The sequence below is a fragment of the Phodopus roborovskii genome, unplaced genomic scaffold (assembly GCF_943737965.1).
Source record: "Phodopus roborovskii unplaced genomic scaffold, PHOROB, whole genome shotgun sequence".
Taxonomy (NCBI): Eukaryota; Metazoa; Chordata; class Mammalia; order Rodentia; family Cricetidae; genus Phodopus; species Phodopus roborovskii.
In genome coordinates this window covers 34,226,076-34,250,670 of record NW_026126525.1, presented here as the reverse complement: position 1 = coordinate 34,250,670, position 24,595 = coordinate 34,226,076, and the positions used below count along the sequence as shown (strand labels likewise).

At 41.5% G+C, this 24,595-nt stretch overlaps 1 protein-coding gene across 9 annotated transcripts in view; it reads left to right on the top strand.

Annotated features, from left to right (window-relative positions):
* Positions 1–24,595, top strand: part of Limch1 (LIM and calponin homology domains 1) — a 298,145-nt gene that overhangs the window by 260,884 nt on the left and 12,666 nt on the right. For 2 of the 9 annotated variants that reach the window (XM_051198454.1, XM_051198452.1), the window contains 12 exons: positions 4,679–4,769; positions 5,613–5,776; positions 9,478–9,583; positions 12,988–13,062; positions 13,746–13,786; positions 15,157–15,237; positions 18,108–18,200; positions 19,003–19,107; positions 20,061–20,176; positions 21,317–21,447; positions 22,363–22,486; positions 24,290–24,376. In XM_051198454.1, coding sequence (XP_051054411.1) covers positions 4,679–4,769; positions 5,613–5,776; positions 9,478–9,583; positions 12,988–13,062; positions 13,746–13,786; positions 15,157–15,237; positions 18,108–18,200; positions 19,003–19,107; positions 20,061–20,176; positions 21,317–21,447; positions 22,363–22,486; positions 24,290–24,376 — 1,214 coding nt within the window. Of the gene's footprint in view, positions 1–4,678; positions 4,770–5,612; positions 5,777–9,477; positions 9,584–12,987; positions 13,063–13,745; positions 13,787–15,156; positions 15,238–18,107; positions 18,201–19,002; positions 19,108–20,048; positions 20,177–21,316; positions 21,448–22,362; positions 22,487–24,289; positions 24,377–24,595 lie in introns of all 9 variants that reach the window. The other 7 variants (XM_051198458.1, XM_051198453.1, XM_051198450.1 and 4 more) reach the window with 7 other exon arrangements.

The following is a 24,595-nucleotide window of genomic DNA, read 5'->3' as shown; positions in this document are numbered from 1 at the left end:
GACTGCCAACTTTGAACTCATTTCCTTGGATGTAATGCCATTAGTACAGAAACAACAAGCATTCAGGATGGAGAAGCCAGACTTGAGTTAATTAAACCAGCTTTGGGAATTTCCCTTCACTACAGATAGTCTTTGTATGTTGCAGAATGCAGAAAACTTGAGGGGAAAAAATGTAAGGTGCCTGTTACATTGCCTCTGTTAAGTTCATTTTTTTAATTACCTCTGTTAAGTTCAATTTTTTTTGAAACAGCTTAAAAATAGCCTTTTCTTTTTCTTGGTGCATATAAAGAGTTTTTAAATTGAGTTATAGCTTCTTTTTCTCTCAATTTTCCCTGAATGTTTTGCTAGTGGTAACTTGATTTGGGTGGATAATATGTGTTTAAGCGTTTGAGCATGGATTGCATAGATAATGCATTTATTTAGGAAAGCCTGTTTTCCTGATATGGGTTATATGCCACCCTTGCCATTTTGAAACCAGGGATTGCTTGCTAGCCAGAGATAGTTATGGTCTTGGCTTCTCTGAGAAGTGCTGAACTGCCTATTGCCCTGAAGGATTCCAGAAAGTTCTAGCCTTTTACTGAATAATGAACAGAAGTAGAAGAAAGAACAGAAATAGAAATGACAGTTTAAATTGTTTCTCCAGTGAACTCAAAAGTCTCTAGTATTCAGTTACTTCTTATGAATCAAAAACTAAACGCTGAGAGACCAGTGAAGGTAAGTATGGTTCCAGGACCAGATGATAGCACCAGGAGGTTATTGGCACAGCTCAGGCTCCCTCCTCTCCTGACTTCTGGCACTGACTCTGGCAAGCCACTTAACCTTCAGCCTGTGTAAGGAGAACCATGTTAATACTGCCTTTAAGCTCACCCTGATAGTTAAGTGCCATCAACATGTCAGTAGCACTGAGACTTGCTAAGTGAGGTAAATATTGATCATGGTAACTGTGTTACAGCCATTATTGAACCACACTGAATAGTAGAATGTACATTCTTAACCATCATTTCAGAGTGAGTGTTGAGCTGTATAGAAATACCTTAGCAATCTGAGAACTCTCAAAGGTAGAACTCTGTTAGTCATGCATAACTAAAATACTATTGGAATGTGCTATTCCAGTTACATAACCCTGGAAGTAGTTAATGCTGGTGGATCTTGTCCTGTTTGCATTGTGCATCATGTCAAACAAGCTTCAGGAATGCTCTCATCTCATCAAGTCCAAGTGGCACACTGACAGTGTTTTAACATCTGCAAATCAAGACTTCTCTTGTGATCCATAGTGGGTCATTTGTAACAGTGTGTTTTCTTTCTTAGTAGTGCCTAAAATAATTCAGCCTGCACTGGATGGCACCTTAGATTGCACGAAATGTGTTCATTTCTTTGTTCATTTTCAGGCTCTAGGCCCTGTTTGTAGTTACTCTGGTCTAGTAATTGGAAACATGAGTATTCTCAAGAGGCTTGTTCATCAGCGTTTAGCTGCAAATTTGTTTTCCATCCTTAGATAGTTGTCTGTAATTTAGTCCATTTGGAGAAGGCAACTAAGAATCAGTAGTCCTGCCAGTATTTTATATATTAACATCATAAAGCAAAAATACCACAGGGTATTAATGTTTATATCAGAGTGAACTTCAAAGATAAAGTCTAGCTTATTCTTTTACAGTGTTGAACTGGTTGGTCTTCCATGACTCCTATAAATACATGAGTGCACATGCACAGCATGCTCACACACACACACAGAGAGAGAGAGAGAGAGAGAGAGAGAGAGAGAGAGAGAGAGAGAGAGAGAGAACCTCAGTACAATAAAAGATTTTAGTCTGGTTGTTTTCATTCCTCTTATTTCTTTGTTTCTTGATCTTGTTGTTTTTCAAGACAGGGTTTCCCTGTGTAGCTCTGGCTATCCTGAAATTCACTCTGTAGACTAGGCTGGCCTTGAACTCGGAGATCTGCCTGCCTCTGCCTCCTGAGTGCTGGGATCAAAGGCATGCACCTTCATCATCCATGTGCCACCCTGCTCGTTCATCATATTTCTTAAAGGGATTCAATTCAACCTTGTTGGTCTGATTAAGAAATTAAATATTCATTAAAAATATCAATGTGGTTATTTTCTGACTGTATTTTCTTATTGACAGTGGGTTTGGGGAATGTTTGTCCGTGTGTGTGTGTGTGTGTGTGTGTGTGTGTGTGTGTGTGTGTGTGTGTATGTGTGTGTCTATGTGTGTGTGATACTGAGGATCAAACCCAGAGCCTTATGCATGCTATGCAAGCATTCTACCATTTATCTAAACCCCCAGACCTTTTTAGTTTTACTTGTAATAGGGTCTCACTAATTTGTCTAGCCTAGGCTTGAACTTGTGGTTCTACCTCAGTCTCTGCAATGCTGAAATTATAAGCATATACCACAATGGCCTGCCTAGGGTTTTTAAAGCTTAAAGTCTCAACTGCTTGTGAGGCTGAGGCAGGAGAATTGCAAGGTCTTTCTGGATACAGAGTGAGTTCAAGGATGGCCTGTGCAAGTTACAAAGACCCTGACTTAAATAGTAGGAAAGATCTAGGAACAGGGTATAGCTCAGTGGCAGAGTATTTGACTTGCTTATGGCAATCTCTGTTGAGTCCTCAGTACTGGAAAAAAAAACAGTACATTTTAAACTTGATATTATGTTCTTTCCAACTTGATATATGATTATCCATCGCTAGAAAAAACCAATCTAATTATGAGTATTTCAAAATACTCCACCCTTCAAAAAAATCACATTTTTCCACTAGATACTATTGTTAGTCTTTTAGAAGCTTGAAAGAGTTTGCTTTAAAATTCCCTTTTTAATATTAAAAAGCTTTACAATTATTTATATTTAATGTGTATCTATGTATCTATGTATGTGTGCATGTATGTTTATATGAGAGCACAAGTATACCATAGTGTGCCTGTGGCTATCGGAGGACAACCTGAGGGAGTTGGTTTTCTCCTTGGAGATACATTATGAAGAATTTAATAATGCCTTTTCTGAAAACCAGTATTAGCTTTTGTCTGAAAACCTTCTAAAGTTTATGAAATGTTTTATAGAGACTAAAAATTCATCTTTAGTCTTTTACATAAAGCTTCTGCTAAAAAAAAATAATAATAATGAAACAGTGACTGACACTCTTTAGCACAAGCAGTCTTATGGATACAGTTAGTTTAACCTTCCACTTATTTTTATCAAGCAACTAAGATAAAAGTAGAAAATGTCAGACTTAACTCTAGAGTCAGCTCCCCCTACCTGCCCCATAAAGATAACGTGAAAGTACACAGATTGTCTTCTGATGGTTCAGCATTTATAATATGTGAAAGTATATATAAAGAAATGGGAAAAATCAACCCCAAATGTAAACACATTTAAAAATAAGCACTGTTAACATTTTCTATTTTCTTGGAGTTCTGGTTTCTGTTTTTATTGCTTTAGTTAATGTAAAATAATGGCTTCCTTATGACACTTTTATACATGCACTGTACATTGCTCTGATTTGCCCTCTCCCATTGCTACCTGCTGCCACTCCTTCCTGCTTCTGCTCTCCTACTGTTTAGTCCTCTTGGTTTTATCACACACACACACACACACACACACACACACATTCATACATATGTATATACCACACACACACATATATATGCCACATATGTTGTGGCATAAGTATGTGTATATATGTATATATATATATATATGAGTGTATAAATCTATATACATTGTATATTTTAATACATATACTAACAGGTACATTTATATGTACAATCTTATATATGTAGACAGAATACTCTCTCTATATGTGAACTTTAAATATTTTAACCACATTGAATAACAATAATGTTCACACATTACTGCTGTATAGCACATTTATGTGTTTGTTGTCTTCTTCTGCAGTGCTTGGGATCAAACATACCCATGGCATCATGAACACTAGACAAGCATTTTCCCCAAGCTATGTCCCCAGCCTGCTTGACATCTCATATTCAGTGACTGTGTAGTACTTCCCCTTATGCTCTTAAGTAATTCATTCAACTCTTCCCCCATCTGGAGAACATTTAGGTTGCTATGCAGTTGTTGTTGTAAAAAGCATACAGCTGACAGCAGGGAGGCACAGCTATGAGAGGGGTACTTGACTGTGGTGTGGCAAGTGAACGATCTCCATGTCAAGGAGACCCATCAGTCAAAGACTAAAGGAAGAAAGGCTAACCTTAGTTCCCAGCTGTCAGAAGGAATGGCTATAAAAACTCCTGAGAGCTTGGAGGATAAAACCTACAGTGTTAAGAGCCCAGGAGAGCCAACTGCAAGGTTTACCCTCTAAAAAATCAAAACAGTGTCCCCTCTGCTAGTGATAGGACCCACAGCCAACTGGAAAGGCATTCGGGAGCAAGTGCATAGTGACTTTGATCTCTGAGATCTGGTGGTAAGACAAGGAAAGAAGTGAAGATGTGTGTAGAAGAGGAAGGCTGGGGATAGTGAGCACGTGGGTGGCCACTTGATCACACTCACAACGCCCCCTTCCAACAAAGTAGACTCCCAACGTAGAGCTGCTTGGAAGCGGGGACAGTTTGTGTGGGCAGCCCACCTTCTTGGCCCCAAAATTATTATTCAGGAAATAGTCTTTGCTTTTCAGAACTTTCAAGGGTTTAGTTTATTCAAGGAAGAAAAACAAAATTCTTTTTCAGGCAGCCTCTGATGAAACTGAGCCGAATGGCCAAGAGGATGGCAACAGTAATGGGAAGTTGGGGACACAGGATGTGGAGCTGGCCTCAGCAGGTTTGTTTCAGAGCACACTAGTTTTCAGGTAAAGCTTGATAACTTGTGTTAGAATGACGCCAATGTTTCCTACTAAACTGAAGGGCCGTGTTAGGCTCTATGATTGTGCTGCCACCTAGAGGCTCCGGTGAGAAATTTTCACTATGTCATTAATGTTGCTAAAAAGATATGAACTCGGGCTTTGGAGGGGGGTTGTTGTTGTTGTTTGGTTTTGTTTGATTTTTTGTACTCAGATATTTTATTTCCTAAAAGTATGTCCTCATGCTCATTAAAAAATACTTAATCCCTTATAGAAATAGCTCAAACACTGAGTTGTACTTGTTGCTTTGTAATCACTACGATAAACATCAGCTCAGGGAGGAAAGTGTTTATTTCATCTTACAACTCCCAGATGACAGTCCATCCATCAAAGGGGGCCAGGGCATGAGTCCATCCATCAAAGGGGGCCAAGTCAGGACCGTGGTGGCAGGAACCAAAGCAGACACCTTGGAAGGGCTGCTTACTGATAGGAGTATAGAGGAAGGCGTGCCATGTCAGCCTCTAGCACACACGAAAGAGAAAGTTAGTTTCTCACCCAGTCACAAGGGCAGACCAGTCTGCAGCTGTTCTCTTTTGCACCCCACTGTCATTAAATGCTTTGCGTGTCACGAGGTAGTGGGATGTGAACCGTGACTGTTAAGAGCAGTCTTTGATAGTAGGGCAGTTAGGTGGGGAATCCTGCCATCCCGGGCCCTTTGTTGGGTGTCATCGTCTGATGAAATCTTCATTGTGACTTTGCGGGAAAGTGACCCTTTGTATGGCTTCCTTTTTCTGCTGTTTCCACTTGTGACCCCCCCCCTCCAGAGCCACAGCATTTTACAACCACTGTGACTCGATGCAGCCCGACTGTGGCCTTGGTGGAGTTTTCCTCCAGCCCGCAGCTGAAGAACGAGGTGCCAGAAGAACGAGACCAGAAGAAGCCTGAAAATGAGATGAGTGGGAAGGTAGAGTTAGTGCTGTCACAGAAGGTGAGGACACCGCGGAGCAAAGAGTTAATTAAATCCACAGGTCAACATGGCTTCTGGGCGGCCAGCAGTCATGGGGGCTGGTGGTCTCACCTGATCTTTTTCCCTGTCTTCATTTTGTATTTCTTTCTAAAAACTACACTGCATGTTCATTGTTAAACATTACACACACTCACTCATACACTTCACACACACACACACACACACACACACACACACACACACACACACACGTTGTAAGGAGACACCATGACCAAGGCAATTTGTAAAAACAAACAAAAAAAAGGCATTTATGTGGGGGCTTGTTTACAGTTTCAGAGGATGAGTCCATTTTCAGCATGGTGAGAATTGTGGAGGCAGGCAGGCAGGCGAGGTGCTGGAGCAGTAGCTAAAAGCTGCTTCCATCTGATCCACAAGCAGGAAACAGAAGGAGACAAGAGACAGACAAACACAAAGAGACACTGGGCCTGGTAAAGAGCTTTTGAAACCTCAAAGCCCATCCCAAGTGTCACACCTCCTTCAATAAGGCCACACCTCCTAATCCTTCCCCAAACCATTTCACCAACTAGGAAAGAAGCATTCAAATATATGATCCTTTAGGGACCATTCTCATTCCAGCCACCTCTGTGTATGGAGAGAGAGAAAAGGGAAATATAGACATTTGCATTAGTGGTAGATAACCAAAGCATACCATTCTGAATTCTGTACTTTGAGCATTTACAATTCTTATTTAGTATTCCAGATTCTTAATTTTACTTCAATGTAAACATGTTGAAGAATCCTTTTACATTTAGGCTTCCACTTGCTGTGTATGGACTTAACACCAGATATTATTAGAGATGGTTGTGAGCCACCATGTGGTTGCTGCGAATTGAACTCAGGACCTCTGGAAAAGCAGCCAGCTCTCTTAATCTCTGAGCCATCTCTCCAGCCCACTGGCTTGTTTCTTAATGTGACATCTTACTAAATATTCTCTTCCCACTGTGTACCTACTCAGCAATGGTGTGTCTAATACCCCTGGATCTGAATATCAAGAAACTCAGGATACCATGGGCTTTAGAGTCTTGATCTTACTAAATGCAGTTCATATTTAGAGCCTTACTTATATTAGTTGGGTTTGTTTTTAAATGCCAGATCTAAAATCTCTTCACAATTTGTTTTGGTTAATGGTTTCTAAAGAACTCTATAACTATGGTATGCATTCCAAACCACATAGACACTGTCTGGACACATGGCCCTGACTCTATGAAAGCTCCTAGGGGGTCCTCGTGATCACCAAATGTCATGCCTTGTAAGGTAGTCAAATTATTTAAGGCAGTACTCCACCATTAAAAATCAACCTAATCACAGACTTGACCTTCAAGTGAAACTTTACCACTTAGTTCCATTTCCTACATCAGGCACATTAACTGTGCACCTATTATGTGCCAAGTACCGTGTCAGGCACTGTATATCTCGTAGGGGACAGAACACAGCACCCAGCCTCACAGAGCTGAGTGGAGTGTCCTTGGTCGAGCTTCTAAAATGCCAATAGTCTGATATATTGTGAATATTTCAGACCTCGGCTATTCTCCATTTTTATACAGAAAGAACTACTGAGCCGCCTGGAGGTCCATAGAGGATAATTGAATCACAGGTTTCACAGAGTGGGACAGGCAGGGTTTTCGTCTTTGCCAATTGTATCTTATCTGCCATGTGCTTGTAATCATTATTTACTTATTATTCCAAACTCAGTACTTCACATCATGCTAACCTGAAAGGAAAACTTTGTAACATTGCTAGAACTTGGGTCTAACCAAACAAAATGACTGCCATAAATTAGAGTGTTCCTTGGCCACCTTTGGGCTGCCAGTTTCATGTCCAACCACAATGGTAAAAACAAACAAACAAAAAACACTTTCAGGGGTTCTTGGGGTGTTTATCTGTTTTGTTTGCTTTTCTGTAATGAATCTTTTGTCTATTTAGTAAACGCAAGTGTCAATCATATTTTTAAAGCGTAAAATATCCAGGATCCTCAGGCTATTCTTGGTGTCAAATGCTATGGCCACACCTCTAAAATTCTGTGCCATTGGCTGTAGGTTTAGAAGCTCTGATGGTTGGTTAGCAAATGAAATAAATGACCCCTAGGGCAACGCTTTCTCCACCCATCCTCTCGGTGGCCCCCTCCCTCTCTTCCTCCCCCCCCTCTCTCTCAGTCATAGATAATGGTGATCACCATGCTTGCATCATTTCCTGATTTCACTTGGGGAATGTCACCTTTGTAAATGCACAGCACCAGACTGACATTTCTACAGTGTTTAACTCTTTCATCTGCAACCAGTTCTTCTCTGAACTGCTTTGTCATTTTACACCACTTAGGAAATAGTGTCTGTGAGCTTAAGACAGGAGCATTGTAAGGCCTATGGAGGTGGCCCAGTGTTTAAGAGCACTGAGCTCAGGTGGGTCGCAGCCAACCATAACTCCATCTCTGAGACCCAATACTTCCGGCTTTTGTGGATATCTTTTGCACTCGCACATGCCAACACACACACACACACACAGAGAGAGAGAGGGAGAGAGAGAGAGAGAGAGAGAGAGAGAGAGAGAGAGAGAGAGAGAGAGAAATAAAAATAAATATTTAAAAAAGTAAAAGACTAGCATGTTGTAAAGTTTGGTAAAACCAGACCTTAAGTATTTGCAGTATGTTGAATGCTAAAGTCTATACAGCTATCTGGTTGACCAGATTGTATTTTCTTCAAGATTCTTTTGGTATTGAATATATTCTTAATTTAAAAAAATAAAATGCAACAGCGAAGAAATAAATGTTGCATAGCCTGAGGTCATTGGCTGTCACACTAATCATGGATAGCAGCTACCATCTAGAGATGAAATCAGAATTAAGCCCTAGGAGAGTAATAAAGGACCTGAACCCATACAGCTGCATTCTATATTTCGACTCAGAAGTCTATGCCTCTTATCTTAGGCACTGTTGAAATGTTTGGCAGTCTGTCTCTGGAGTAATAGGGTGCTTCTACTAAGGGTCTTTAGGGTAAGAAGAAACAATAAAATTAAATAGCAGTGATATAAAAAAAAATCGGGTCATCCAGTGTGCCTCACAAACTCTAAGGGCACCCCGTGCTGGCACTATTGGATACTAGCTGTTTTGGGCAATCCATCTTTGTCAACTGGCAAAGTATATGTATGTTGCATAACTTTATAGGAGGGTAAAATACTGTTTTCAGAATAATGTCTATTAAAAGTGAATTACTATGATGCTTAGCCTTACAGCAAAGGTGGTTTTAATCATCTTCTGTGGAATATTTCATTTTCTGACAAGCTTAGCAGGATGTAATACCTAGAATTATTCTTGAGTGGTGTGCCTTTAATCCTGGTACTCAGGAGGCAGAGCCAGGTAGATAGTTCCGGGCTAGCATGGTTTACAGAGTAAGCTACAGCCAGGGCTACGTAGTAAGACCCTGTCCAAAAAAGAGGTGGGGAGGAGGAAAGTGTCTTCTGAGGTTGAAGAAAGAAAGGGTATTGAGCACATTTTTTTATGACCTTATTTCATTTCTAAGAAAAGCCAACCACTCTAGTGATTCAGAAAAGTGTGAAGTCATTATGGAAGGAAAAAATGTATTGTAAAGTTAAATGTTTAAGTTTACTGGCTTGTCATAATGTAAGATGGATTTTCGAGTTAATTGTTTGTATCTGTCAATGTGGTCCAGGTGGTAAAGCCAAAATCCCCAGAACCAGAAGCAACGCTGACGTTTCCATTTCTTGACAAAATGCCTGAAACAAACCAACTGCATTTGCCAAACCTCAGTTCTCAAGGTGAGGATCGGGGATGGGAAAGCGTTCTCTTACATCTCCGTAGTCTGCTGGGACCACCTGTGAGAAATCCCTTCACATGAAAAGCCAGTTGCATCCTCCGTGTGATGTTCCTGTAGCCATATTCCTCACTAGCCTCTGTGAATTGAGAATTTCAGATTGGAAAGCTGAGATGTGTTTCCTGTTTGACAGCAGGAACTCCAGCCACTAAGACCACCTCATCACCTAGGCATTGTGGGTACAACAAGGCCTAAATAGGTATTTGGACCTTCAGACTTGTTTTTCTTTGCTCTAAAACATAACAAGATCATTATAAATAAAAACTCAACTTGTCAAGAAGTTTATCTTTTAATGTTATATAAACTTTATTATTAATTACAGTCTATAAGAATACCCATTTTATCTAATATTAACTTTGGGGAAAGTGATAATTTTTTTGTTCTATGGTAAGTCTTGGGTGTATGCAATGATTAGTGTTAGTTACTCAGCCAAAATTTTACTCTTTTAAAAAATTCTTCATGGCCAGGAGGTGCTGGTGCACACCTCTAATCCTAGCCTCTAATCCTAACACGCAGGAGGCAGAGGCAGGCCAGCCTGGTTTATAGAGCACAGCCCAGCACAGCCAGGGCAAACACAGAGAAACCCTGTCTTTAAAAAATCAAACAAACAAACAAATAAAATTCTTCATAATAAGAACATTTAATATTTTCACAAAATGAACAGTAAAAATACATGAAACATTTAAAGATACATCTTCAATATGTATGTAATCACACATACACACTAAGGACATGTTTTAATGTGTTTAACTCATAACATACTATGGGATGCATTTTAATGTGTTTTGTATATTTGCTATATTTTAATGTTTGATATAATGTAGGGAAGGGAGGATAGTATTGAGAAATATGGGAGTTGAGGATCTATGAAAGTCTTAAAATAGTGCTGGCTCCAACTTTGTGGACCATGTATGAGTTATGAACTCACCCTTTTATTCCTTAAGAACCCAGCTTTACTCCCTTTATCCTCACGGGAAACCCAAGGGCTCACACCACCATGAAGGACCTTAGGAGTGTGAGCTGGGGAAGATGGCTTTCCAAGAGTGCTGCCATCCTTGGGGAGTATCCCTCCAGGTAGACAGACTCAGGCTGCACCAGTGCAGACTCTGTGGATTGGAAACAACTAGAGTGGGAGATGGGGTTGTAAAGTTCCATGTGCTTCTTTGGTGACATTTCTCTCCAGGGTATTTTATAGATCTGACTGCCAGAGGGGATGGTGTGACTTCATTATTCATGGTTTATCATTACTTCTCTTTTAAAGAGTGAAAAGCTATTTGGGGTCATCATTAACACCATCTGAGTTGATCTCCACTAACTTTTGTTGATCATTTGGGGGGCTGTATACAAAACAAGGAGCATTTGGTAGGAAACTAAGTGGTACACATACTAATGGGCATTAGTCTCTTAAGGGAGAGGCAAATTCAGTACTACCTCCAAAGCAATTGACCCAAAATTTTCTGTTTTACAGTCTTGAAAATAACTAATAAAAATAAAATCTCATAACTGGGTCAACCAATTGTCCATATTTAGATATTGTAATTATGTTCCATTTCTAGCACTTTATGTAAATAAGAAATATAGTTAAGATAAATTTGTAAGCCTTATCAATTAGTCTTGATGCCTTTCATCCCCCATTGAACACAAGGCATTCCAGTTTTGAGAAGTTGCTATTGAGTTACGGAAAATTACATCATGCTTTGTCTAAGTTGAATAATGTAAAAAATAAAAAGTCATAGCACTGGAGTATTTTAAAAGTAATTGCTCGAGGGAGAATTGGATTTTCCAGGTCCTTGTTCTTCTATGATATGGTTCATGAACTCTGAGATTTTAATTGTGAACTGGAGATAGAACACCAGGGTTTAAAATCCTCACTCATCAAGCTCTTAGCTGCATAGTTTTCTCCTTTTTGTTTTCCCTAAGGGCTAACTATCGCCTGTCAAGTAGAAATAACCACAGATCAGTTTTTAGAGAATTGGCTTTAGTGGTTACAGAGTAACAGTGATAAGGGTGTAAGAATTGAGCCATGTGCTAAGCAGAAATAATAAACTCTTCTAGGATGCTTTCTTTAAAAAAAAAAAAAAAAAAAAAAAGCATCTTCAGGACATCAACACAGCCTGAAGCAACAGTCCTCAAACATGAGAGAGTGCCTGAGCCTGCAGGGCGGGGCCAAACCCTCAGGGCCTGCTTGTGTAGCTCTGTGCAGACTCTCACTGTCTGCACTTCTAGCAAGACCACGTGTGCAGGTGACATGGCAGTCCAGGGAGCTCAACCTGGAAGCCCTGACTTGAAGGATTTCTTTAAGTGGTGCCTCAACGACACTGCTGATGGATGTGAAACTGACTAGTGCTCCTTTAGACTCTGCAGAGTGCCGGTCTTTCTGGAAGCCAGAAGACTCTAATAAATGGAGCCTTTGAAGACATGATTTCTTTGATCCAAGTGTAGTGGGAGAAGCCATGGGTTATGACCCACATATAAGAATTTGGTGCACACTTAAGCAACTAATATGAATTCCAGCAGCCAGTCCAGAGGAACCAAAAGCCCTGGAGCAACACCTCATAAATTCTCTCCCTCTCCCAGAAAGTGGTGTCTCCCAATTTCTTTAAAGTCATCTATTTATATATGCTCACACAGGCCACTGCAGATCTGCCTGTCAACCCAAATAAGATTCCTTGGGCACACACATGTGCATCAATACAGCCTTTCAGCACTCTGGAAACATTCATGAAATGCAGCGCTAAAGCTGACAGATTCCCTTTATCCAGCTCTTTGGAAACCGCAAGGTTATGCCAAAGTTATGTTTCTATAAAACATGGGCTCTAACCTACAGTATCCATTGCTCTGCAGATGCAAGTAGCAGGGCCCAGTGCATAAGGTGCCAATGCTTGCCAGGAGTTGTGTGTGTTCGGGGCACTACAGGCTGTCACAAACATGTACCTGTCTGTACGTGTGACAGGAAGCCAACCACATCATTACCCTTCATTGGGTGTGATGTGGATACCATCACAATCCCCCCACACACATCTATACTGCCCTTTATACTTCCCTAGAGTTGCTTCTGCACAGCGTACTGCTGTATCATCATGACCTTTTACCCTTAAACAATATCCCCACTGAGTATGGGCCTAGGAACTTTGACTCAGCATCCACACAAGAGGAACACAGACTGTCCAGTTCTACTGCCCATTGCCAGGTTTTACATGTACTCTGGTGCGCTGCCTTACAGTAGCTTGAAAGACCTTAAGTCCTGGCTGAACTACAGCTAACACTTCTTCAGCATGTGGGGATGTGTTCTCCGTTCTCACCCAGTTTCATGGATTTCTGTTTATTCTATTTTGCCATCTGATCTAGAGGTGCCTAGCAGTGCCAGTGTTCCGCTGAGAGTTCAGAACTCTTGGCGACGGTACCAGTTTTTCTCCCAGTCAGGTAAACAACATACTGGATAGCTGCATTTCTTTTATGTAAAAATTCATGTTGGGGCAACCAATGGTGTCTGTTGTTTGTCTTCATTTCTGATTTAAGATATTTAAAAGAAAAAAAAAGATGCTTGTTTGCAACACACAGTTAGCAATGAGCTTGTTCTTTGGTATCAATCAGCACGGTTGTACTAAAATTGGGAGGAATTTCACAGAATTTTATGTTGATTTTTGAGATGCCAGAGAAATAACACCATCCCATCTGGCTCTTTGCCATCCCCATCCCCTTTTAAACAAATATTAGAAACATTTGCCACAGATGTGGTGTTCTCTTGTTAACTGTGTCACTCTCTGTTCTTCCTGGATGACATCAGCCTCTCTGTGTGGTACTTCTCCATGTCAGACAGTGGGGGGGGAACCTGCTCCCTTCTCGGAATGCAAGGTGTACTAAGAGCTGGCACTAATAGCTATAGTCATTGCTTCCTGGAGTCTAGTACTGGCGCTGCTTGATGTGTTTCATTCCTCATTCCTTTTGGTGATGGGCACAACCTGCCGCAAGGCTCTGCTTTACTGTGATTTTCTAATGCTGCCGAAGTTAACATAGGAACCACACTCGACTGAGAGCATCAGAAGACCAGCGCAGCCAGCAGCCACTTGTACTGATGTCTTCTTTTTTGTCTTTATTCTATGTAGTGGATTCTCCAAGCAGCGAAAAAACTCCTGTCACTACGCCTGTAAGTAGTCCCTCTCAAAGAAAAAGGTCATGCATCTCCAGTGATTTTTAACTCAAATTTGATTTTCTTAAAGAGTATTCAACCAAAACTGAGATCCAAGCATTTTTATTTTGGAACTATTTGAAGCTTCCTGGTAGGTTGTAAAAGGTATGGATTGTCACTATATGAAGTAGTTGTCCTGTCCTACCTTTGTATCCTTGAGTCCAGGTTTACATACTGACCGTAGGACACTAGAGGTAGTTTATAAATCCTCCCTATTTAATCTTCCCAGAATGTGCAGTGAGATGCAAATAACTTTGTCAGGGTTATTGTAAGCCCTACTTAAAATCATCATACAATTGCTACTATACGTTGCCTGATACAAGAATCACATGCACGCACGCATGCACGCACGCGCACTTCCAGTACCACTTAGCATCTACAGGCAAATTTTCTACCTTTGTGGCCATGTAGAATGAACCACCCCTGTCACATAGCCTTGATATCTCCAACCACATTTCAGAATGAGGAACCATATGTGAAAGTTCAATCACAAACCAATACTGGTAACCCCGAGTTTCCTGGAAACTAAGAACCTCAGAATGGCTGTAAATCTAGCATCACCACACACAGCTGAAGAGGATGATGCAAGCCATTGACTTACAGCAAGGCTGTCAAGCTATTCATGTGTCCCTGGGTGGGGATGGAGAGGAAAAGGTATTGCAAAATATATATATATATATATATATATATATATATATATATATATAGTCGATTCCTGTTTGGAGAAAGTAGAACAAATGAGAGAATCCATGGATTCAGAAAGAAAATCTAGCTGTGTTCTTGTTTGTTCCTAAACTTGCTAAACCTTCTCTAAGGATTTTGCTTGTTCTCAATCTTGGGTTTGAGTACTTATTATGCTGGCCTCAGGCCTGGGGCTCCATTCATCTTGTTCTCAAGGTGGCATTAACCCACTTTGGAGAAAGCTGCCATGGGAAGCAATAGCAGTATAAGGGGCTCACTTCAGAGACATTGGTCCTTAGATGATGCATTTCTCCTGGTGTACACCAGAATTAGCATGTGCAGTGAGCATCGTGCTCCAGAGCCTGGATGCTTCCAGGACTTATCGTGCTTCTGGGAGAAATGACTCAAAGCCTTCTCATTCCTGTGGTTGGTCACTATGTGTTTCCATTATCCATAAGAGGCACAGAGGCACAGAACTAGCCTGACCTTTTAGCATCAAACTAAAAAGGGATTAAGTTTGAAAACAATTTCTGCTGCCAAACAGTATGTCCCTTGGGTACCATGTTGGAGGCTGATTGTCTTCTTTTGCCCTGGCCAGCCCTTGAGGACCTGTCTTAGATCTGATCATCTTTGTTTTTCCTGAGCAGTTCAAGTTCTGGGCATGGGACCCGGAAGAGGAACGTAGGCGACAGGAGAAATGGCAGCAGGAGCAAGAGCGTCTGCTCCAGGTGGGACCAGCCTGCTGATTCCCCTGTGTTCAGTAACTGTGCACTCGTCATGGCTGTTGCATTGGGATAGATGTTTAGCACAGGGAACATGGAATCCAATTCTCAGAAACTCATAAGACTACTGATGCTTTGTGTCCAGGTGACAGAGTCTTGGACCTGATTGTTCCTGCTAACAGGTCCAGTGATAAGAAGAAGTGGGGGAAAGCATTCACATTAATACTTTAAAAACTGTATCTCTAAGCAGTGATTGTCAGTCTACCTGTATTCATTACCTCCTTAGCCACCAATTCCCAGTTCAAGAAGCAATGGGAAAGAATTACCCAAAAGCTATTTGATAGCATTCAGGTAGAATGAAATTTGACATCAGTCTAATTCCTTCAACTGAGTCTTCCCTTCTTTTTTTTTTTTTTTTTTTTTTTTTTTTTTTTTTGTTTTTGTTTTTTGTTTTTTGTTTTGTTTTGTTTTGTTTTTTTGTTTTTCAGTGAAAGGTGATAATAGTCAATTCTAGAAATATTCTGAAAAGAAATGTTCTTCCATTTGCCTCATGTTCAAAGTGACCTTTGAAACTGACCTGTTTGTTTACTTGGGGTGTGCTAGGAACACATCCAAGTATCCCTTGTTTAGCTGAAGAGGTGAAGGTTCACAGAGGTTGACTTAGCCCCTGGTAGTACATGACTGATAGGTGCAGGGCCTGGACCCAAATCTAAGTCTCTATAACTCTAAAACTTATGCTGTTTCCACTACAAACTCACTTACATAGAGAAATAGTATAACCCTCGTTAAGTTTGATGATTCCTTGCTACTCTAGAACTGAAATGCAATGTGATTTATTCTACTTTCTCCTCATATTTTGTCCTAATCCTTTGCCCCGATTTCCATGGAAAAAGGAGTAGTTTCTGTGGTAAAAATCAACTATTTCGATTTAGTTCTGCAGTTCAGTTTAGTACCTTTGAAAACTTCAAAGGGTTGGGCTTTGATTACTCAAATGATAATAAGAACCTCTGAATTCCTATTCTAAAACTTTACAGTATTCTTGAATGAGGGCTTGTTTGTTTTGGTTTTGGAATTGGCTTTGGTTTCTTTTTTGTTTTTTTGTTTTTGTTTTTGTTTTTTTTTTTTTGTTTTGTTTTGTTTTGTTTTGTTTTGTTTTTTTTTGTATGTTTTGTGAGACTCACTAGGTAACCCTGCCTGGGCTGGAGTTTACAGAGTCTCCCCTGAGGGCTGGGATTACAGGCATCTGCCACTGTACCCAGCTTCTGCAATATTGAGTTCCGATAATAACTTTTTACTTGTATCTACAACTCCTGCCATGGTTTGGCCAGCAGTGCAGTGTTCTACTAGAATTAGCAAGAACACCAATCTGCAGATGTCCCCATGAAAGCCTTTTGCACCTGAGTCATTATATAACAGCTGCTGTCTAGGACACCTCAGTGCCTTCCCCTTCCAGAGAGACCCACAGACAGTCCTGGCCTAGCCCCAGACAACTGACAGTAATCAGTCAAGTGTTGGAATGTGTGTGCACAAGCCCATGTCTCCTTTGTCTGCCCATGAGTACACCATTTTCCAGGTGTTCGTGGGATCAATTCTCATTTCAAACATTGATTTTAATCTTTACATACTCTTCTTCTGATCAGCTGTCAGGGACTCCCTGCATATTTTTTATGCCATTATTATTCCAAGTGTTTTATTTTCTCTCAGAGGTAGTGATGAGTATTACACTATTTCTGAACACAAGTTCTCACACCAAGCATTATAATTAGCTGTTTAAAGACTTTCATGATTAAAGTTACTGTGAGCTGGACCTGGAAGAACTCATCTCATTGCCATGGTGTTAAGCAGAGTGTTTCTGCCTCTCAGCTGATGGTTGCCTTCAGCACTTTGGTCCTTTTCTGCCCTGTCTCACTTATAAACTTAGCAGGTTTTCTTAACCTTTTATTAAGTCTTCTTGGCAACAGTGTCGGTTGGTTCTGACTTTGGTTGGTTGGTTGGTTGGTTGGTTAGTTGGTTGGTTGGTTGGTTGGCTGGTTAGCTTTTCAGGGATGGGGTTCAGACCCAGACCATGACACATGCTATGCAACTACATTCCCAGCCCAACAATATATTTCTATTAGTGAAATAGCAAGCTCACCTCTGAAAGACTCAGTTGCAGCAAATGCAAACTCTGTGTGTAGCCTACCTAGGACCTGCCCAGATAAGGGAGATTGTTAATTTTTTTTTTTTATGAACAAATGTCCATATGAAGAGAAATTCTACAAAACACAACAGCAGAAATCTGGCTTTCCTTGGGATTTTAAATGTCTATGTTAGTTACTTTTCTGTTTCTCTGATTTTAAAAAAAAAAAAAAATGCCCTGAGCAAAAGCAAAAGCAAGCTAGGGAAGAAAGGTCTATTTTGGTTTACCATTCCAGAGGGCTACAGTCCATCACAGTAGGGAAGGTGTGGTGAGAGGAGCCGGAGGCCTGCCTGGCAGTCATGAAGCAAAGTAGTCACATTTCATTCATACACCAAAAGCAGAGGAAGGGAGATCAGGCTATAAAACCTCAGAGCCCTGCCCTAGTGACATACTTCCTCTAGCAAAGCTCCAATCCCAAAGGTTCCAGAACCTTCCCAAACAGTACCACTAACTGGAACCAAATGTCCAAATAAATGAACCAGTGGGGGACATTACTCATTCAAACCACATGTACCTAACTTGTATGCATAAGGCCCAGCATTTCTTTTCGTTGTGCATATGTATTAAATTCCAAATGCTCACTCATGAAGTCTGCCTTGCAATGTATTGTACGTGGTGCTTTGAAAGGGGGGGGGGGAATATCTCAGTGATGAGCGCAATGATCACTTCCAAATGTTCTCTGGACATCCCATGACAGGAGAGGTACCAGAAGGAACAGGATAAGTTGAAGGAAGAGTGGGAAAAGGCCCAAAAGGAGGTGGAAGAAGAAGGACGCAGGTACTACGAGGAGGTAGGACATTGCCAAGAAGACATTGTCAGCACGGTTCCTCAAAGTTGGTCACCACCCTTTGTGTCTGCAGTACATGCTGGTTGTGGGTGTGTCATTGTACTCACAGCAGGGTCCCTTCAGTCTCTTTCAAGAGAACCACATCATGTGAGTTCTAACAGGGAGAGGGACCCCCTTCCCCTACCCTGTGGATTGTGGGAAGAATGGATTGAACCCTGTTCAAGAAGCCACTGTAATCACATCTGTTCTCCATTCAGTATCAGATTCTTGATCTGACTTAGACAACATAAAAACAGCAATGTATTTATTTATGTATGTATGGTCACTTGCAGCAAGAGTATCTGGTAGTAATGAATTCATTTTATAGGATAACTTTAGCTAAATACATCCTTACTATTGACTACATTTACTACGCCATGCTAGAGGAGACAACAACAAACAGGCCACATCACAGAATTTGGAAGAGGTTATCCAAAGTGTTATCTAAAATTGTTGTCAGTATTGTTGGGAACTTTACCTTCAACAATAGCTTAACTGATTAGCTCCACGGTAGTTTTTTTTCTTAACTGTGTTCTTCTGTAACACTAAACTTGGTGTTTGTAAATTCAATACAACACTCTAAACTACTTCCCACTTGGTGTTATTTGAATTGTATGCTCTGGAAAAATAAGATTTCCTTAATGTCCTGCCTATTTGTATATGTTCTGAGGAGTCTTTTTCTGGAGTTCCTTAATGTATTTGTTTTTCTCTTGACAGATAGTTAATTTTCTTTTCTTTTGTTCATTTATCCTTGCCTTTGCCTTAGGAGCGTAAGATAATTGAAGACACTGTGGTCCCATTCACCCTTTCCTCGAGTTCTGCAGACCAGCTGTCCTCTTCCTCATCTATAACTGAAGGTGGTGGGACCATGGTAAGGTCGCTGCTGAAAACCAAGCCTGACATAAGTAACCTAACCAGGTTTCCCATCACACTTAGTAACTTAAAACCAGAAGTGGCTATCCATCCAGAGCTACAGCAGCTCCTATATGGCTGTCACCAAACCCCAAGGCCCTTTCCTGCAGAGCAATAGTCATTGCCCTGGCTAGATCTTCCCAGACAGCTAGCAGGACCTCCAGTAGCAAACCCATGTGCTGGAGCCTTCTTTCTGCTTGGTTCAAGCATCACTCTTTCCTTCCACAGCCATGTGTCCCTCCCCACCATGCCATGCATTCCTCCGCATTACTTGGCGGCAGCAGACATGCCCCCAGTGCATTCCCACCAGCTGCCATAACACTGGGTTCTTACCTGACCTGTGTTTGAGGGTGGAGAGAGCCTGTAAAGGCTGGTCAGCTCCACATCTCCCAAGTAAGGTGATAGGGGTGCTAGATAGAAGCATGCCAAGACTTGTAAAGTAAAATAACTCATGGGTACCAGAGGCCTTTTATCCTGAAGTAGGCGGTCCCATGACTTCATTTTGTTTTGTTTGAAGGAGGGGGTGGTTCTTGACCAATTCCTTTTGTGATAATTTTTAGAAAGGTCTCAATTGCACATTTATTCTGTTTAGAAACCAGTGAACTCTGTTAGTTTAGCAGACTATCTTTTCAATTGTAGGCAGTAGAACTGACAGAACGGGGTCTGCGGAGAAGTAGAATAGTGTGGCTACAATCGAAACACACTGTATGCATGTATTCAGTCTTACAGTGACTCTCATTCACTGTGCAGAAAGTACATATTAATAATTTCTTTAAAATTTAGAGCAGAAAGTTTTCATTGTTCAAAGAAAGGAAAAGGTATGGATTGGGTTTCAGTGGTTCATGGTCAGATATAAAAGTCATCTAGTGTCTTTTAAAATGATATTCAAAATGATCCCAGTTTTTCTACCAGAAGAAGATAGACTTGGAAAACTGTCAAGACAAAGAAAAAGAAAGAAGACCTTTCCAGGAGAATGGCAGTGACTCATTGCTCAAGGCCAGGGAAAGTGGTCCACCAGAGGAGGACAGGTTCGTGCCCATCCCAGACTGTCCATGGGAATTCCCAAAGCTGGACTCTGCCACTCTCTGGTGGGAAGGCAGACCCACTCCTTTAAAATGATCACCTAAAGATGCTGTTTAAACTTGCTACAACAGCTCTGACTTCAGTGCCCTTGTGCTCTTGAATATATAGACTTAGCTTTAAATAGGCAAGGCCAGTTGTGGTGACAGAAGAGATAAAGGGATCATAAACTTGAGGCCAGCCTTGGGTATATAGTGAAAGCATATCTCAAAAAATTAATGAAATATTAGAGCTGGAGACATGGCTCAGAGGATAAAGTCACATACTACTCAAGGCAACAACCTGAGCTCGATCCCCACGTAAAGGTGGAAGGAGAACCCAACTCCACAGAGTCACACCCTCACTCTCAGACACTGAGCAGGGCATGGTGTTGGAAGAGCAACTGTTTCCAGGTTACACTGCTTCAAAGTCTAGGAAGTGAGCCATTTCTTAGGAAGATCTGAAGGATCCCAAAACACACTCCACATGCGTGTCTACTAGTTCTCCAGACAGGCCTTGCCTGTAAATTTGCTGATTCCTTTCTCCAGGCTGGCCTCGTTGTCACCAGAAACTTTGCTTTTATCTCCTTAAATCTCCTTAAATCTTTTCGTTCACTGCACACAGAAGTCACTGAAAGGCTGGAGAATTAACCAAGGCTGCAGAGATCCCAAGTGACCCCAGTAACTTATTTATCCATTTATTTTTAGATAGTATATCCTTTTTCAGCCTAGGCTGGCCTTGAACTCACTGTAGCCCCATGTGAACTTGAACTCATCATTCTCCTGCCATGCCTGGCTTCCAAGTGAAACCTGTAGTGACTGCTCTCTTGTGAAAATCTGGGGACTTTGGGTTAACTTCCTAGAGGTGCTCAGCATGGAGAATCTCATGAGTAGGGAGGACTCAGAAATGATCATTTCTTGACTCTATTAAGATGATGGGCACTAAGAAATGCATAGTATTTTATAACAGTTTTAGATCTAGTTTAAAATAAAAAGAATAAGCAGTCTTTTTCCTTTCCTTAGATTGCAGTTGCTAGCTGTGTGTATAGAAACAGTAAGTTTGATCCTGTTCCTGTTGTCTCTACTGCTAAGTATGTTTCTTTGTTTTAGCATTAGCAGCCTAACTCAAGGACTCTCAGCTCACTCTGAAGACTCCATATCAAAAGGAATCCATCCTGACCAGCAGCCAGAGGCAGAGGCCAGGGCCCCACACTGTGGTCTAAGCCCACAGCTAGCTCAGGGTAAGAGTGGAGAGACAAATCCCAACATTTAAGTTCCTGTAAACCCTCACATAGTCCAGAGCCTCTGCTGGCAGTGAATATCTCTCCAAGGACCCCTTAGCCTGGCTTCTGTTAAATGTTTAACACATAAACTCCCACCATATGACCAGACTCTACCCAGGGTCCTTGAGGTCTCAGTGAGACCTGAACAGGTGTTAGCATTTTACAAAACAGAGGCTTGCAAGTGATAAGTCAGTGAGTGAGGTACTTGCCACTAAGCCTGAAGACCTGAGTCTGATCCTGAAGACTCATGCAGTGGAAAGAGAGAGGTGATGCCCAAAAGCTGTCCTGTGGCCTACACACACACACACACACACACACACACACACACACACACACACACCTGTAGCATTTGCTTTCCCCATCTCTCACACACACACAAAATAAATAAATTAATTTTTGTACTTAAAAGGAGGGGCTAGAGAGATGGTTCAATGGTTAAGAGCAATGTCTGCCCTTTTGGAGAACCCAGGTTCTGTTTATTTCCAGCATCTATATGGCAGTTCACAACTGTCTGTAACTGCATGTCCAGGGGTATATGACTTACTCTTATGGCCTCCATGGTATTGCATGCATGTGGGTCACAGACACACATGCAAGGAAAACACACATACACAGAAAATAAAAACTTTTTAATCAAAGGGGGACTTTACAATAAAACCTTTAACATAAACAGCACATCCTTCAAATGTCCCAAATAGCCCTACCCCATAAAATGCTCAGATAGACTCGGCCAAACCACATTGAATTATATGTGCTACCTGGCCCAATAGAATTGCTGTGAGGACCAGAAGCCATCATTGCTTTACAGGACAGTGTGTTCCCGGTATCAAAGTGACATTGCTGAACACATTTATGTTCCCTTCTTGGTCTTAGAGCCACCTCAGAACCAACAAGTGTCAAACCCATCAACATACACATCGGAAGAGGAGAAGCCCAAAACCCTGCCCCTGGATAAAAGTGTCAATCATCAGATCGAGTCTCCGGGTGAAAGGAGGAAGTGAGTAGACAAATAAAATGGGTGTGGGAGTCCTTTAAAAAAAAGTGTATTGACTTAGATGGGGGAGACGTGTAAGATGACAAGATGTCAGCAACATTTTTGGGCTTTGTCTCCATTTAATCGTTTTGAAGCACTCGGGTATATTAGTTTAAAACTGTTTCAGTGAGTCTTCCCAGTACTGTTACGATTGATAATCCCAGTTCTCAGATGAAGAATTCAGGGAGTTACATATTTTTCCTCCAGAATTTGACTGGTTAAGTGTTAGAGGAAATTACTTCACAATAAGACTGCAGTTAAGCTGTGTGTTACACCTTGACCACATTAGGCCATGTGTCATACCTTGACTACAGTTAAGCCATGTGAGTGAGTGAGTGTGTGTGTGTGTGTGTGTGTGTGTGTGTGTGTGTGTGTGTGTGAGTGAGAGACACCTTGACCTCAGTTAAGCCATGAGTCACACTTTGAAGGTGCTGGCATTCATTCCTTTAACTCGTCATTCCTCTTGGATCTGGATTGTGTGGCTGCAGGATCTGTCTGCCTCCTACCTCCACAGAACCTTAGACCAGTGCCTTAGCTTGTCCCTGCCTTCATTTCCTCATTATCAAGTGGGAATGAAACGGGTCCCTTCCTCAGATTCCCATACCTGGCAAATAACCAGCACTGCAGTGTGGGGTGGTAAGCCTAGCCCCATTAGCTTCCCTTCCTTTTCGACACAATGTTGAACCACCAGGATCAGCAGGAGATTCGATGACTCGCAATGGTTACTGTGGTAATTTTCAGCCTTTTTTTTTTTTTTTTTTTTTTTTTTTCCTTTCAAGCCATTGTGCTTAGTCTTTGAAAATGTGACTTTTTGAGGAGACAAGTGCCATCCGAGTTGGGGAGGGCAGGGTGAGCAGGGAGGGCCTTGGGGGATCTCAGAGTCAAGCAGTCAGGAGACAAGAGGAACTTTGTCTGTCTCTGTGTTCTTGTTTTCCTTTCCTTGTTCTTTTCTCTGTCCTGACTAGTTTTTCACTCATGAAACTAGCTTTTCAGAACTGAAAACTTGATCCCACACAGGACTCCTTAGCAACCCCTGCACCCATGTGACATGCCGGCAGCATCAACTTGGGGCCCTTCTGATTTCTCCTGACCTAATGAGTGTCTAACAGTCTCGATGCTGCCCTTCGTTGCAGGCATCTGAGGCAGGAACCATGGCATTGAAAGTCACTTCCTCTAAGTTCTGCCCTGTTTGCTTGAGTGGCCATGTGACCCTAGCTGCATGGCATTTTTTTTCTTTGCAAGGTCTTTGCCATAAGGCAAATTTAAAAATCTCCCCTAAACTTCTGGGCCCCCCTTAAGAATTTCTTCCTGTGTTTTTATTCATCTTTCAGCCCCACTAAGCCAGTAGTTTTCACACAAACTAGCATGCAACAACAGCTTGTTCAACAGTGTAAATAATAGCCCAGTAATTAAAATGAAGAATTTACCAGTGTTCTCCTTTCTAAGCAGCAGTATGGTTTTCATTTTACATACATGTACAGTTCTTCTAGACACAATTACTAATTTTGTTCCAAAAAGACAAAAATAAACAAAAACCAAGTGTGGTAGCACATGTTCCTAACCCCCACACTTAAGAGGCTGAGCCAGAAGGAAGACTAAGCCAGGCCAGCCTGGGCACCATAATGAGACCTTATCTCAAAACAAATAAATGGAGATGCTAGTAGGAGACTCCTTTGTAGTCCTTCTGTTTTAATTTTAAGCTAAAATGTCTTTTATCACAGCTTCTGTTAACTTTTCTTAACTGTGGGCTCCTTTGCCGTGTTACAGGAAAAGCCCTCGAGAGAACTTCCGGGCTGGGCCCTTGTCCCCCTGTTCTCCTACCCCTCCTGGCCAATCACCAAACAGGTATAAGAGGTCAGCGAGCCTTCCAGAGGCTGTTTGTGTTCCAGCACCTATGGGCATAATTCTGGCCAGATTAGTGCTTGCCAAGTGATGCTGGGAGACATCCACATCCCTTCCCCCCCACACACACAAAGTGGGGAGGAGTCAGGAAAACATCTCCATCTGCCTGCAGATTCATCAGCATGGGGTAGAGAAATTCAGATGTGTGGTGCTGGCCGTGGTCGTTAGGTT